The sequence below is a fragment of the Nomascus leucogenys genome, chromosome 19 (genome assembly GCF_006542625.1).
Source record: "Nomascus leucogenys isolate Asia chromosome 19, Asia_NLE_v1, whole genome shotgun sequence".
In the NCBI taxonomy this organism is placed as follows: Eukaryota; Metazoa; Chordata; class Mammalia; order Primates; family Hylobatidae; genus Nomascus; species Nomascus leucogenys.
Window position 1 is genome coordinate 41,959,477 of NC_044399.1, and position 14,764 is coordinate 41,974,240.

A 14,764-nucleotide genomic window follows, 5' to 3' on the forward strand; every position below is an offset into this window, starting at 1 on the left:
TTACCAACTAGCATCAAGCCAGCTGTAATCTCGAAGTCACATCTCTATGTTACAAAACGATTTGCTATCTTACTGTCTGAAAGGTTTTGAACCACACTATGAGGGCAATGAATTTGATTCTCAGCCTTGAGGAGACCAAAAGGCTGGGGAGGAGAGGGAAGTGTTTTATTTTTCTCCCCTTGCAAGGATGGACTGAAAAGCAATATTTTTAAAACATACTACACCTTTGGCTGCCTGGTTCCTGAGCACACTGGCTGCATGGTGTGGGCACAGTTTAACAAAAGCACTGGCAGAAAAGTGCAGAATGGCACCGTTTTGATTACAGGCTTGCTTTTTAACGGAAATAAAATTTCACAGTTAACAATGAGAGGTGAAAAGTTTAAGAGGCAAAGCTGTTCCTCCTGATCACTGACTGTTAATCAGCTTCATGGGTGGTTGCCTAAATCTGTAGATTTTTTTTTTTACCTTGCACTACTGCCAAGTAACTAATTTTTTCCCCTGTTGTAAGAGGACGGGTGAAAAACTCGGCTTCGAAGGCAGCTGTGTATGAGTGACGCGAGGCACTAATGCAGAGGGCAAAATTAAAATTCATGAATCTCTTCACGACCATTTGTGTAACAAGATTAAGACGGGACAGCGGAAAAGAGCGGCATTATCAGGCGTCTTACAGTCCTCCAGCTGGTTACGCTCTATTCCAACACAGTAGGGCTAAGAGGATAACACGCAGCCTGAAGGAAAACGCCGCTCCTCCATTGGGGAGCAGCGCGTCCCAGGGACGAGGGGGCTTTGGCCAGAGATGGAGAGGAAGAAAGCTGATTGCCGCTCAAGATGGAAAACTTTTAAGCCCTGGCTATTAGCACGCGGCCAACAAAAGCCGCCAGGGTGGAGGCTCCCGGCGGCCGCGTCCCGGAGCCCCGGGCGGGCGGGCAGGGCTGCAGGGGGCAGGGGTGCTGCCTTGGGCCTCCGCCTTCGCGCCCTGCTGCAGGGCATGGGGCTAGGCGAGGAGCAGCGGCGCTGCCCGCTCCCTCCAGCGTGGCCCGCGGCTCACTGCTCCGGCCTCTGGGCTAGCTCCTTCTCCTGCAAAGTAGCACAACTGCACGTGCCAGCCCGGTCAGCACACAGTATCCCCGCTGCTGGAGCAGGTACAGGAGGGACCAGAGGCATTCTTTTGCTAGAAGCAGAACCCCACACCAGCTGAAATAGCTCTCATTATTAAAAAAAAAAAAAAAAAAATTATATATATATATATATATATATATATATATATATATATATATATCATTGGCGCCCGTTTATACCTTTTATCCAGGATGTGCCAACTCTGCAGAATATTCTCCTAGGGTTCTACACTCTCCCCACCCCCAACAATGAAGAGAACTATTTCTTAGTCCAATGTACCAATGTCAGCAAACTGTGAATTTGACTTTTCAGCAATTATGACCAGAGTAAAAATAAGGCCACTTATTTATGTGCTTCGCTTAGCAGGGTAGTGTACAACGTTGGAAATAAAAAGAGGAGGTGTGCTGGCCGCCAGGCGCTAACACTCTGAAGTTCTAGACAAAGGAGAGGTGGGTGTGCCTGACATGTCCCAACACTCCTCAGATCTTTCAGGGAGGAGACAGAGGGTATCAGGCACAATGCTGAACAGCTTTGCTGGTGGAGAAACCCACGCCTCTGCTCTCCTGAGCTGTCACTGGGAAACTAAAAGCATTTGTTGTTCTAGGGAGAAAGTGAATGGCACGACATTGAAGCAGCTGTCAGCTGATCCTTGTAGTTCCAGCGCGACCCTGGAGAGAAAGCCACATTATTCCTTTGGCTGGAGGAGTCCAGGGAGCCAGGAAGGACCCTTTTCCTACCAGGTAAAACCCCGCTTTTTTTTAGGAGGAGGGATTGAAAAGGTGAAAACATCATTCTAGAGAGGCTGGTAAGATCTGAATCACATACCATCCTGTTTTTATTTTCTGATTGTGAGCAATGGGCCTGACTCCACCAGTGAGAGGACGTGATTTAACTCTTTCAGTTCACAAAGCACCATTTTTCCCCCAGAGGCTAAATGGAACCTTAAAGATTCAAATAAATAAATTCAGTTCCAGAAAGTGAGAATTTCTTTCTCTTGCTTGGAAGATCAGATTAATTTTGCGTATATTTTTCCAAAAGCCAACACACTTCTACATTATATTATAGTCCTGGGTAATAAAGGATGCTGTTCACATTGTCCCAGGAGAAAATTAAGCTCGGGCCTTTATTTTTCTGCAGTTACAACTTGTGAAATCATGACGAGTTAAAGTCTCTTGCCAAGGTCAGACTAGCTCAGTGAAGGGAGATTTCCGTAAGGCAAAAAATTACTGAAATAATACATGCTATACTAGTCACTGTGACATGTACTAGCAAATGTGAGAATCCTAAAAAGTTTTCAGCGAAACACTCGCCTCTCAGTGTCCTATATTGCTCTATACCTATAAATAATAAAAAGGCTGATAACATTGCTTTATGTAAGCAGGCTTAAAAATCACTCTCAGATAAGTGCTTTTGACCTAAATCTTGTAGCGCCTCGATCTGACATATAACCCCACAACTGTGAAATTCTGTATGAGATTTAACTGTCTCAAACTGCCAACTGACCCAGCTATAAAGCAAGCAGAGATAAAGATTTACAGTCCAACATGATACAATTAGACATTCATCTTCTATTTATTTCAGTGCGGCTAAGCGTTTAACCTACTTAAAAGCTGAAGGTTTTTCATTAAAATATAAATGCATGTTTATCATTCATTCTATGCCACCTCCCCTTGCGTCCTACAAATTAGTCTATTATGAATGAAAAGATTAGTTTGTTTCAGAGAAAAGAGTAAACAGGAATGGTTTCTGTAAAATCCTTCTAGACATGCAAAGATAAAAGATGGCTTTACCACACAAAATAATCAGATACAAATAGCTGTTCAGAAGCAACACACCTAAGGAGTACTTTAATCAAATATTTAGGTTACCTGCCAAAAAGACCATGATCTCTTCAAAATGCAATGCGGATTAAAGTGTTATCTAACACAAGCAGAAAACTAACCTTGGAGTGGAAGTTTGAAATGTGTTCATCATAATTTTCATGTCTTTGGATAGAGAAACCAGCTTTTTCAGCTAGATTGCAAAACTGGTTTAAAGTATTCCCTCGGCGTGGGGCAAATACCATTGCTTTCCCCTAGAACAGTAAAAAGGAAATTCACACATTTTAAAACTGGAAGGTAACCAAACATAACAGACATTGGTCAAAGCATTTAATGTACTGCTCTCAAGTAGAAAAACTCGATTGTTCTTGAGATGTCTACGCAGGATGGACATTCACAGTGAGAATAATTTCCGGGAGAGATATATATCAAATAAGAATCGATTTCACATCCAAATGGCCAGTTGCTGTGTTTTATCTTTTTCAAATAATACTTATAAAAAACAAAATGTGGTTGAAAGCTGGTGTTCTGAACAATATGCATTGTCTCAGGTCCAATGGGTTAAGCCATTGACTAGATTTTAGAGTAACTGGTCCAGGGCAGTGCCATTCACCTTGTGACTCCTTAGCACCTGCCAACACTTCCCCAACACAGTCCCAGGGCATGTGACAACAGATGCTTACATCTGTTAGATTTTCAAGCCCTGAAAATTCAGTACCAAGAAATCCTTCATAGAGACAAGTAACCACAATTCCTCTTGGAGAGTTTTCATATTTCAGTCCTGCCCCTGGCCTTTTCTGTGACCATGCTGTCAGATACAGGCTCCAGGATCTTGGTTTTCAACTTTATTGAATCCCTCATAATGGTCATCACTATAGCAAAACAGTTCCTCATAGTATTCACATGATTGCTTTTCAAAGAAAGTGGTATAATGAGGGTAAACAGGCTTTTCTAAATAATCCACACAATCTTATGTGATTGTTGCAGTAGGGAGAACGGGAGGACCTGAATATAGTATGTACTGGATTTCAGAAGACCATCTGACATTAAACTTCACAATGACCATTTGTTAACTATTGGATGCATGTGGATTTTTCCTTCCTCTCAGATGTGTACAGAATGGCCAAACTTCATACTCTTCTTCTTCTTTTTTTTTTTTTAATAAAGGTGGCTATATGCTTCTGTTACTCTCAAGATTACACTTCACCTCTGTGAAATGCCTCTTTAGGTTTTGAGGGAATCATGAAAATATATCTGAGTTTCTTATGAAGGGTGGTTTATCACTCACACCAGCCAGCCATTTCTTGAGTATCTGGTAGTCAGACACTGGGCTAGGCATTCATATAAATATCCTCTCCTTTAGTCTTTAAGCCACCCTATGCTGTAGGTATAGTGTAGTCAGACACTGGGCTAGGCATTCATATAAACATCATCTCCTTTAGACATTTTTTTTTTTAGACAGAGTCCCACTCTGTTACCCAGGCTGGAGTGCAGTGGTGCGATCTTGGTTCACTGGAACCTCTGCCTCCTGGGTTCAAGAGATTCTCTTGCCTCAGCCTCCCAAGTAGCTGGAATTACAGGCACAGTCCACCATGCCTGGCTAATTTTTTTTGTATTTTTAGTAGAGATGGGGTTTCGCCATGTTGACCAGGCTGGTCTTGAACTCCTGACCTCAGGTGGTCCTCCCACCTTGGCCTCCCAAAGTGCTGGGATTACAGGCATAAGCCACCGTGCCCAACCCTCCTTTAGTCTTTAAACCACCCTATGTTGTAGGTATTATCAACTCTGTCAGTGAATGATCAGAAGCCCCAGCACTGATGCTCTCTCCACTACACTACTTGTCTCCTTATTAGTAACAGTGATGACAATGATAATGATAGCTACCACTGTGCTAGGTGCTTCACAAATCCTCCCTTTAATCCCCTCAGCGATCTTCTCAACAACCCTGTACAGGAGACATTGCATATTACAGATGATTAAACATACAGTGAAGAATTTGAAGAATATAAGGAGGAACTGTGGCAGAAGGACTCTGGACTTAAGGGGAGTCTCCACCATTAAACAGCTGTGTCACCTCAGGACAATCAGAAAATAATCATAGAACTTTTGAGTTAGAGGGAACCTTGGAAATAATGTAGTCCAATCTCTCCATTTTGTAGATAAGAACCTTAACCCATCCTCACTGATCCACTGAGTTTTCTCATCCATCAAATGGGAAGAACAAAGCCTGCCCTGCCTTTTTCCCCCAACAAATTGTAAGGATCAAATGCAGAATGTGAAAATAATTAGAAAGATTATACTGATGTAAGATTAGAAAGATCTACACCACCTAACAGTGCTCTAAAAATTCTATCAATTCTCTCTCCCTCTCCCCTTCACCCTCACTTACCTGTAAGAAAATATGTGGCTACACTGTCCTGGGCATCGAAATTTGTTTTCATACTGTGTTTACATCGGCCTGTACAACACTCAGGCACATAATTATAGCAGCACCAATCATGCCACTACACTTAAGGTTCTGTCAGCTTTTTCAATATTAATTGCTATTTTCAGGCAGTTTTCAAACTTAGCAGCAAAAATTCATTTTTATGTGAAACTAGATATAATACATGGTCTCAGCAGGACAGCAAAAGTCTCCATTAGAAAAAAAAAACAACAGGGAACGCTGGTAGGTCATTTTAGTCATTTCTAAGAGCTAGTTGCCATTCTGGATTTTTGAATAATGGAAACTGTTTTATTTAAAAGTCACCTGCAAAAAATTGTCTCACAGTAACACTTTGAAGAGTTGGTTTTTAACAGCTATTATCTAAGCTGCATAGCATCATGTTCACAAGGCTACAGGTATCTAAGTTGGGCTGATCCTTGCATTGACAAAGCAATGCATCTCCACATGCCCTGGTTGGGGTAAGCTGTAAGGGACAGCAGCTAAGCATGTGACAGCACTCTTTGCCTAAACATCCCTTTCCTCCTTCAGCTCTCAGTTTACCTGTCCTTCCCTAGCCACCCTGTTCAGAATTCAGCCCCTGCCCCATCACTCTCCAGTCCCTTGCCGGGCTTATTTTTGTTCTTAGCACTTACCACCAGGGACACACATTGTATCCTTGTTTGTTATTGCCCTGTCTTCTCTGGCTGGAATGCATACTCCATGACAACAGGATATTCTAATGTTTTATTCACTACATTTTCTCAGTGCCTAGCACATAGTAAGCACTCAGTCAATATTTGATGAGACAATAAACTAAATCCAGAAGTTGAGTAATCTAAAGAATTTGAGTCTTTGGGAATTCAAAAGCCATGTTCTATTGCTTATTCCTTTGAAAAGATTTTCCCGAGAAGCTTTTACAGAGTCAGCTGCTATGATGGGGTTTTAGAGAGCAGCATTCTGTGCACAGCACTGTACCCACGAGAAAGAGAAAGACTGGGCAGTAGTTTTAATCTCTAACTACTTAGGAGTTTTGTTTTCTTTTTCAGTTCATTGAATACAGACACCTTTGAGATGTGGATTAATAGTTAGGATGGAAAATAGCCCATCATCCATTCATTCACTGTGCCCTACTGAGTGCCAGCATCTCCCCCTCCCCATAATGAATGGTTTTAGAAGACCCCAGTATCCCCAGGGGAGAGAACACGTCACAGGTGAAACAGTACAATCAGAGGAATATGCTTTACAATTTCAGCTGCACAAATCAAAACAAGAAAAGGAATATGGATTTCAAATTAGCCCATCACTTTAGAAAAATTATTTTCAATTTGCCAAAGCAGAACTTTCTAAGCATTCCATTGCAGAATTATTTTAAACTCAGAATGAATACTCAATTGAATGTAACACTTTGACTGATGAGCAGAAATTTAAGAGAATTCATTTATTCCTGGAGAGGAGAGGGAGAAGTTTCACTAAACCACAGTGATACTGTTTACCTTGTGAGCTCAGTTGTTGTTATTTTGCTAGACTAATCTATACTTATACATTAAAGGGAGTGTACTTCTGGAAAAAATTGGTATGCTTCAGATTTATTTTATTTTATTTTATTTATTTTTTATTATACTTTAAGTTTTAGGGTACATGTGCACAACGTGCAGGTTTGTTACATATGTATACATGTGCCATGTTGGTGTACTGCACCCATTAACTTGTCATTTAACATTAGGTATATCTCCTAATGCTATCCCTCCCCCCTCCCCCCAGCTTCATATTTATTTTAAAAGGAATATGCTATGCCAATAAAATGCATTAGGGGAGGGAGACCAAGACAGAGGAAGCACTATTCTCACATTTAGTTTATTCCTTTTTCATTTCCAAGCAACCAAACTATTAAATACCAATTCTATGTTTAAGCTTATGCTTATTTTCTATTTCTGTGTTGTCGTTTATAAAGATGAGTCTTGTTATGCTGCCCAGGCTGCTCTTGAACTCTTGGCCTCAAGCGATCCTCCCACCTTGGTCTCCCAAAGTGTTGGGATTACAGATGTGAGCCACTGTGTCCAGCCTATTTTCTTTACCTGGTTTCTGAAATGCTGCCGTCACTTGCTTCCTCTCCTGGCATCTCTCTCAGTCTCTCTGTCTCCTTTTGTAGCTTCTCTTCTCTGACCTGTCTTTTAATTACCAGTGGTCCTCAGGGCTCTGCCTACTTTTTCATCACGTTCCATGTAATTCTAGGCAATTGTACTGATGTCCATGGCTTCAGCTATCACTTATACACCAATAACTCCCAAGTCTGTAATTATAGCTTTCACAATTGCCCAGGGCTCACACCTACATTTTCAAGTGCCTACTACATCTCTGTATGTGGGTATTCTGAAAATACCTTTAATCCATTTTGTCCAAAATAAAACTCAATATTCTTGACTGCTAACCCTACCCTTCCCAGGGAAGGACCCATCAAATGCAGCACACACATACACATACACTCAGATATGCAAGCTGAGTACCTCTTAGGTACCAAGCACTTCCGTATCTGTCACTTTTGAAATAAAGCTGGAAACTTGGGAACCATGGCATTGCCCTTCAAGACCTCTCAGTGCCACATTCCCCCTACCTGCATCACTGTCACTTACTGCAGGTGGTTCTCAAACTGTGTTCTGAATTGCTTCAGGGGTGGCCTGGAGGGATAAGAGGAAGACCAAGACAGAGGAAGTACCAGTCTCACATTTAGTTTAACTAAAGCTGCATCATTTTTATCTGTTTTGTAATTGGGGTGCCGGCTAAAAAGTTTTGACCAAAGCATTCTGCCATTTAAACAGGGTTTGAAAACCTTGACTTAGGTCCCACCTTCTTGGGATGGCAGGCAAAGCCCCGCGTGACTGGCCCCATGCCTTTATCGCAGCATGGTCTCCTGCCACTCCCTCATACACATCTCGGGCTCTAGTCAGGCCAACCTCATCACATCCCCCATCTGTTCTTTTATGTATCCTGTGTGTTCAAACATGCACATGCTCCCCTTGGGTGGAATGCCTCTCTCACCTCCAGTTCTCTGTCTGCCTGGTTACTCTTACTCATCCCTCAGCACCCAGGTTAGACTCCCTGCCCTTGCGACGCCTTTGCTGACTTCTCTGGACTCCATACTGTGCCTCCTCCCCAGTTGGCCACCTCCACTCCCTGCCCCCAAGGGTTGCCCACACCTCTGCTGTGCCAATCACACACCACCAGGTGATGGTCCCTTGCTTGTCTCTAGACTGTAAGCCCCTCCAGGGTAGGGTTAGGTCATATCTAACTCTATCCCCGGGGCCTGGCACAGTGACTGGCATCTGAGAGGCACTCAATAAATGTTTGCTGAGTGGAACGCTCAGTGAATATCCATTCATTGTCCTTTTCTCCATTTTCAGGTCTTCACTGGCTCCTAAATGGATGATTCCAGGGGGATATTGGTCCACACTGGACCTCTGAGGAGCTTCATGGCTTTCAAGCTCTCCCTTACTCCAATCTACCCTTTATGCTATGGGCAGAGTGATCTTTCTAGAAGGTACACCTGACCACACCACTGCTCAAAAACTTTCAATGGCTCTCCGTTACCCATACAGTAGAGCCTGGTCTCTCATCACAATGTTCTTGGCCATTCATAACTCTTTTTATTTATTTATTTTTGAGATGGAGTCTCGCTCTGTTGCCCAGTCTGGAGTGCAGTGGTGCAATCTCCGCTCACTGCAAGCTCCACCTCCCGGGTTCACACCATTCTCCTGCCTCAGCCTCCTGAGTAGCTGAGACTACAGGCACCTGCCACCACGCCTGGCTAATTTTTTGTATTTTTTAGTAGAGACGGTGTTCCACTGTGTTAGCCAGGATGGTCTCGATGGCCATTCATAACTCTTTAACTTCATCTTCCTGCCCTTCCCCAACCCTAACCTCAAAACCACAGACACTCTCACACTCCAGCCAGAGCAAACCTCTTGTTGATCCCAAAACACGTCATGATTTTTCTTACTCCACACACTCAAAGTGCCCTTCTTACTATTTAAGACCAAAGTCAGACACCACTGCCTCTAGGGAAACCTTCCTCAGGCAGTCACTCTTGGTGCTTTCTCCCGGTACCTCTTTCCTGGCACCCACTATATTGCACTGTAATTCCTGGGAGTTCATGTGTTCATCTGTCCTGCTAAACTATGAGATTCCCACAGTGCTCCTAGTGCATATTCATTCTCCTAGCCCACATTCCTCAGCGCATAGGAATGGCGTCAGTGCCAAGCAGATAGCAGTTGCTCAACAAATGTTTGTTGAATCAGGACAGAGTCCAATACTCAATAGAATGAGTATCTCTCATTCTATTGAAGGCTTATATTCGAAAGATTCACAAAATAAATAAAAATAGCACTGGGCTGTATTTTACATTGTCTGCTATAGTTCTACCTGTGTGTATGTTACATCTCCACAACCAGACTGCAACGTCTTTGGGGGCAGAGATTCCACCTCATGTCTTGGTATTCTCTGCTAAGCACACATTACTGTATGTGCTGAACAGCATCTGGGTAGATATTAGAAAAGGACTTCTCAGGGCTGGGCCCCTGCACTGAGGGTCTTAAAAGCATCTGAGGACTCTCTATAAGCTACAACCCTTGTGTCAAGGGCAATCCTACAACTGTAGGAGCTAACTTCTCACTAAGCACTGGTGAGGAGTCTCTGGGTCTCTGACTCAGTAAGCAGATAAGAACCCAAGTGTCTCAGCACCATTTCAGTTCACGGTACTGATCCCACATACACAAGGCAATTTCCCTGAAACAAGCAAACAAAGAGGTTTGTACAGAAGTGGGCAGAGATGATAGTTTTTTTTAAAAAAAAAGATGAGAGAGTATCTCAGCAAAAAGAACTTGGCTGGGCATAGTGGCTCATGCCTGTCATCCCAGCACTTTGGGAGGCCAAGGAGGAGGATTGCTTGAGCCCAGGAGTTCAAGACCAGCCTGGGCAACATGGCAAAAGCCCATCTCTAAAAATACAAAAATTAGCCAGGCATGGTGGTGCATGCCTGTAGTCCTAGCTATTTAAGAGGCTGAGGCAGGAGGATCACCTGAGTCCAGGAGTTCGTGGCTGCAGTGAGCAGTGATGGTGCCACTGCACTCTAGCCTGGTGGCCGAGTGAGACCCTGTCCTCCCCCCCAAAAAAAAATTGCTTTTATAATATGAGAGTTTATGATTTACATTTATAGCACACCTTGGAGATAGGCAGGACTCTGGGAATCTGGCGGTCAGGTAGGGCCGATTTCTGAAGAAGGGTAAGTGAATTCCACAGTGATATTTCTGAATTCTTGACAGTTGGTTAGCAGTGGTAACAAGCTGGATTACTGTCAATATTCTATCCTCTGGTCCTGAGTAAACTCAGGCTGTCTGGTTGGCTTGGCTCCCCTCCCTGTACCCAAAGTCATTTCAGAGGAATATTAGTAGATACCATTTGTTGGTTGTCATTTCTGGATGAAAGTTCAACTTGCAGGCTGCTGTACCTGTATTTTAAATTATATTTGGGTCCTCTGATACTGGACACTGCTGTTGTCATGGACTTTTAAGGAATACAATGACAGTGAGTCACCTTATCAATCATCAGCAACAAGAAGCCACTCACCAGAGGGAAAAGTGAGTGGGGGGGGTTGAGGGGGGCATTGCTTCTTGGAATGGGTAGAATGTGCTGATTTCATTTCTTTTTCATACCTATTCTATTGTTTTCATCTATTAAGTTTGCTGGAGAGTCCCTTGTAGTGTTATGACAGGAATTAACTATCTTTACAGTTTCTTTAGACCAGCAGGTTGAGGAAAGCCTGCATTTCAGGTGGTAACAAATATTCCCTCCTAAAATTTGGGGCCTCCTGTAAAGACTTTTCAGGCACAGGTGCCTGTTTGGCTGAGAATCTAAGCTCAACCTGGGATCTGATATCACCCCCGGGCCAAGCAAGGAGCCCTCCCTGGTGGCTAAGCTCTCTCTGGGGACCTCTCTTCATTCATAGCTCCAGTATAGAAAGTGAAAGGCAGGGAAACTCCCCCTCTCCATCTACTTTCTTTGCTTCTGGACCCTCTGACCCCAGACAACTGATTTGCTCAAGGTAGAAATCAACCATACTCCCCTAAATGGCAGAATTCATTTGTTCCCACAGCTTGACACTTGAACCTTCATTTTGCAGTTACTTCTGTCTTGCCAATGTAGAGTACTCTCCCCCACTCGGTGGGAACTGTCTATAGTAAAGTGTCATCTTCGTCCAGGTAGACAATCTTCCCAGAACCAGTACAGGGCCTGCTACAGGTGTTCAGGATACATGTGCAGGGGAGATGCAGCGTGCCAATTATGTGCAGAAATTCTCAAAGTCCAAGTGAAGAAAATCATGTCTTCCCCTCCCACCAGCATTTCTCCAGGAAAATGCTTGGAAAAAGGCCCCCATAAGGCCGGGCGTGGTGGCTCATGCCTGTAATCCCAGCACTTTGGGAGGCCAAGGGGGCGGACCATGAGGTCAGGAGTTCGAGACCAGCCTGATCAACATAGGTGAAACCCCATCTCTACCAAAAATATAAAAATTAGCTAGCATGGTGGTGCGTGTCTGTAATCCCAGCTACTCAGGAGGCCCAGGCAGGAGAATTGCTTGAACCCAGGAGGCAGAGGGCAGAGGTTGCAATAAGCTGAGATTGCACCACTGCACTCCAGCCTGGGCGACAGAGCGAGACTCCATCTCAAAAAAAAAAAAAAGCCCCCATAGTCTGTATTTACCAAAGTAACCTGAGCTAGCCTCGAATAGATACTCAGAGTCAATCATGTGCATTACAGTGCATCAGCTTTTTCACTCTCCATTTTACAGATGAGAAACTGAGGCTTCCAGACATTAATTCAGTCAATGGCAGAGACTAGATTTGGGCCTAAGCTTTCTGCCTCCACAGCCCATGTATACCTTCTCTCTGCGAGGAGAATGTAGGATTTCAGAGCTGATAGAACTCTATGAGAGCACGGGTGAACTCCCTCATTTTCCCTCTTTGGGGAGAATGGAGCAAGAGGCGATTCCAGAGCCTGTTAGGGCCACACTGAGCCTGGAACTCAGGTGTCCCATCAGCCAAGCCAGCATCCCCCTGGATAAACATCTCATGTGGATTAACCTTGATAAGTTCTACAGCAATAAAAGAGAAGCAGCTCCCCGTAAGGAGCACCTCCTGTAAGCCAGGCACAGATCAAGGATTTATACATATGTAAATATTTCACACCAACCCACAAGGTGGGCACTAGTCTTGCCTTTTGACACGTGAGGAAACGCAGGCTCAGAGAGACAAGGTAGTTAATGTAGACTTGGGGTTTGTATGCAGATTTTTCTGACTCTTTCCACCCACTACACTAGACCTTCAGAAAGCGGGGCCACACTATGAACTTGAAGCATTTGCTGGAAGTGCAGTGTTTGCATTTGCTGGAAGTGCACGGGGAACTTACTGTATCTTGCACTGAATCATCACGAACTCAGGATCCACCATGTAGCCCCCGTGTTGTTTCTTTGTGGGCTTCTTTATTTTATTTTATTTTTTTGAGACAGAGTCTCGCTCTGTTACCCAGGCCAGAATGCAGTGGCGCGATCTCGGCTCACTGCAAGCTCCGCCTCCCAGGTTCACACCATTCTCCTGCCTCAGCCTCCCAAGTAGCTGGGACTACAGGTGCCCGCCACCACGCCCAGCTAATTTTTTTGTATTTTTAGTAGAGACGGGGTTTCACCATATTAGCCAGGATGGTCTCGATCTCCTGACCTTGTGATCTGCCCGCCTCGGCCTCCCAAAGTGCTGGGATTACAGGTGTGAGCCTCCGTGCCCAGCCATCTTTGTGGGCTTCTTGTGACACCTTCAGCCTCTGGGCCACAAAACCATGGAGGAGTTGTCTGGGCTCAAGAGAACACTAAAACCAGCTCTAATTGTAATGGAATAAAACCTTGACCATTTTCTTAGTCTTGGACTGTATACTCAGAGGGGGAGGTCCTCCAGAAGCCAAACAGCCAGCCCTGAGAGCTAAGAAGAAAAGTCCAGTTTTCCACTGGTTGCTCCCATGCTCTGGACAGCCTCCTAGCCCATCAGCACAGGATGTGCGACTGGGCTCTTCACTGGCAAGCCCACATGGTCCTTCTGTGGTCCATCTGGGTGGAGGCTCAGGGAGGACAAGTGCCCACCTCCCCAGACCTCTTGATGGGGATGAGGTTCCTGGGTGGTAATTTCAGTAAGTCCATGTGCCATCCACAACTGGGATTTCCCCTCTGATGGTGGGCTCCTTACACTTTAGGCTAGAATACCTGGCAGCCTTGGGTATCAGCCATTCCAAGAGGGGCCTAAGTGAGGCCCCCCCCACTGCCATTCTAATGCTATAGGTTAGTGCGAGCCCCTCTGACTTGGCCTCCCTGTTCCTCTCATAGCAGGAGTAAGTGCCACCTCCCCTAGGGCCCTGCCTCACCCTTCTCTACGCTAAGGGTGAGCATCAGCTGTCAGCAGGAGGACTGCTGTCCTCGCTCAGAGGGGGCTGCTGCGTGTGGCCACGATTCAGATGGAGGGAGTGTGTTCAGGGTTTATTAGAGGGTACAGAAGAGCTGCTGGATTCCAGTCTAATCTGCATTTAGGTCTATTCATAGCTTGGGCACTTTTCTATTGTAAATCATGCGAATGATTTACAATAGATCCTAGGTAAATCATGCAAATCTGCTGCAAAATGGAGTATTTGCCACAAATGGGCTTTGAAGGGGTATTGGTGATGAGTGAAGTACTATTTGTGCAGTGTGAGATTCAGGAGTCCTTGAAAGCATTATATTTATGTATGATACATTTTCATAGAGGCCTTCATATTCAAGAATCTTGAGCCGTCCCTGAAAATCCTGGTCTTGCAAATGCCCACAAGAATCACCCAAGGCCAACAGGGGTAGGGGGATGCAGACACCCAAAATTCCTTCTTCTGTCCTCAACTTGGGTGGCCTACTCAACCATGCAGTGGCCGTCAATAGCTTGGAACATGCCCCTTCCTTGCCCCAAGATCTGCTGCCCATTTCACAGGGGGAACTGAGGAGGCCAATTGAATTGGACTGACTACCACTTACGAAGCTATGGCTACTCTTCCAAGACACCTATTTTAAGTTTCTGAGCTACATAGAGATAGCAAAATAAAAAGCAACAGTGTACGGCAAAGGATGATTATCAGATTGCTCTGGGAACCACCGAAGGTTACGAAAAAGATATAAAAGAAAGGTCGAAAGGTATTGGTCTGTAAGTCTCACCGAGTCAGAAGACTAGAGTGGACCTTTTTAAAAAATACTTTAGAAACACACACACACTTCAGTGTTCTCAGATAAATATGCATTCCTATCTTCAACTATACTAATACTGTTAACCTATTTTAAATTCCTATGGCA

General features: G+C 44.4%; 1 protein-coding gene across 2 annotated transcripts in view; it reads right to left on the bottom strand.

Annotated features, from left to right (window-relative positions):
- The window catches only part of CAMKMT (calmodulin-lysine N-methyltransferase), a 445,018-nt gene that overhangs the window by 47,497 nt on the left and 382,757 nt on the right, over window positions 1-14,764 (bottom strand). For both annotated transcript variants that reach the window (XM_030800134.1, XM_003262802.4), the window contains exon 10: window positions 3,062-3,193. In XM_030800134.1, coding sequence (XP_030655994.1) covers window positions 3,062-3,193 — 132 coding nt within the window. The remainder of the gene's footprint in view (window positions 1-3,061; window positions 3,194-14,764) is intronic.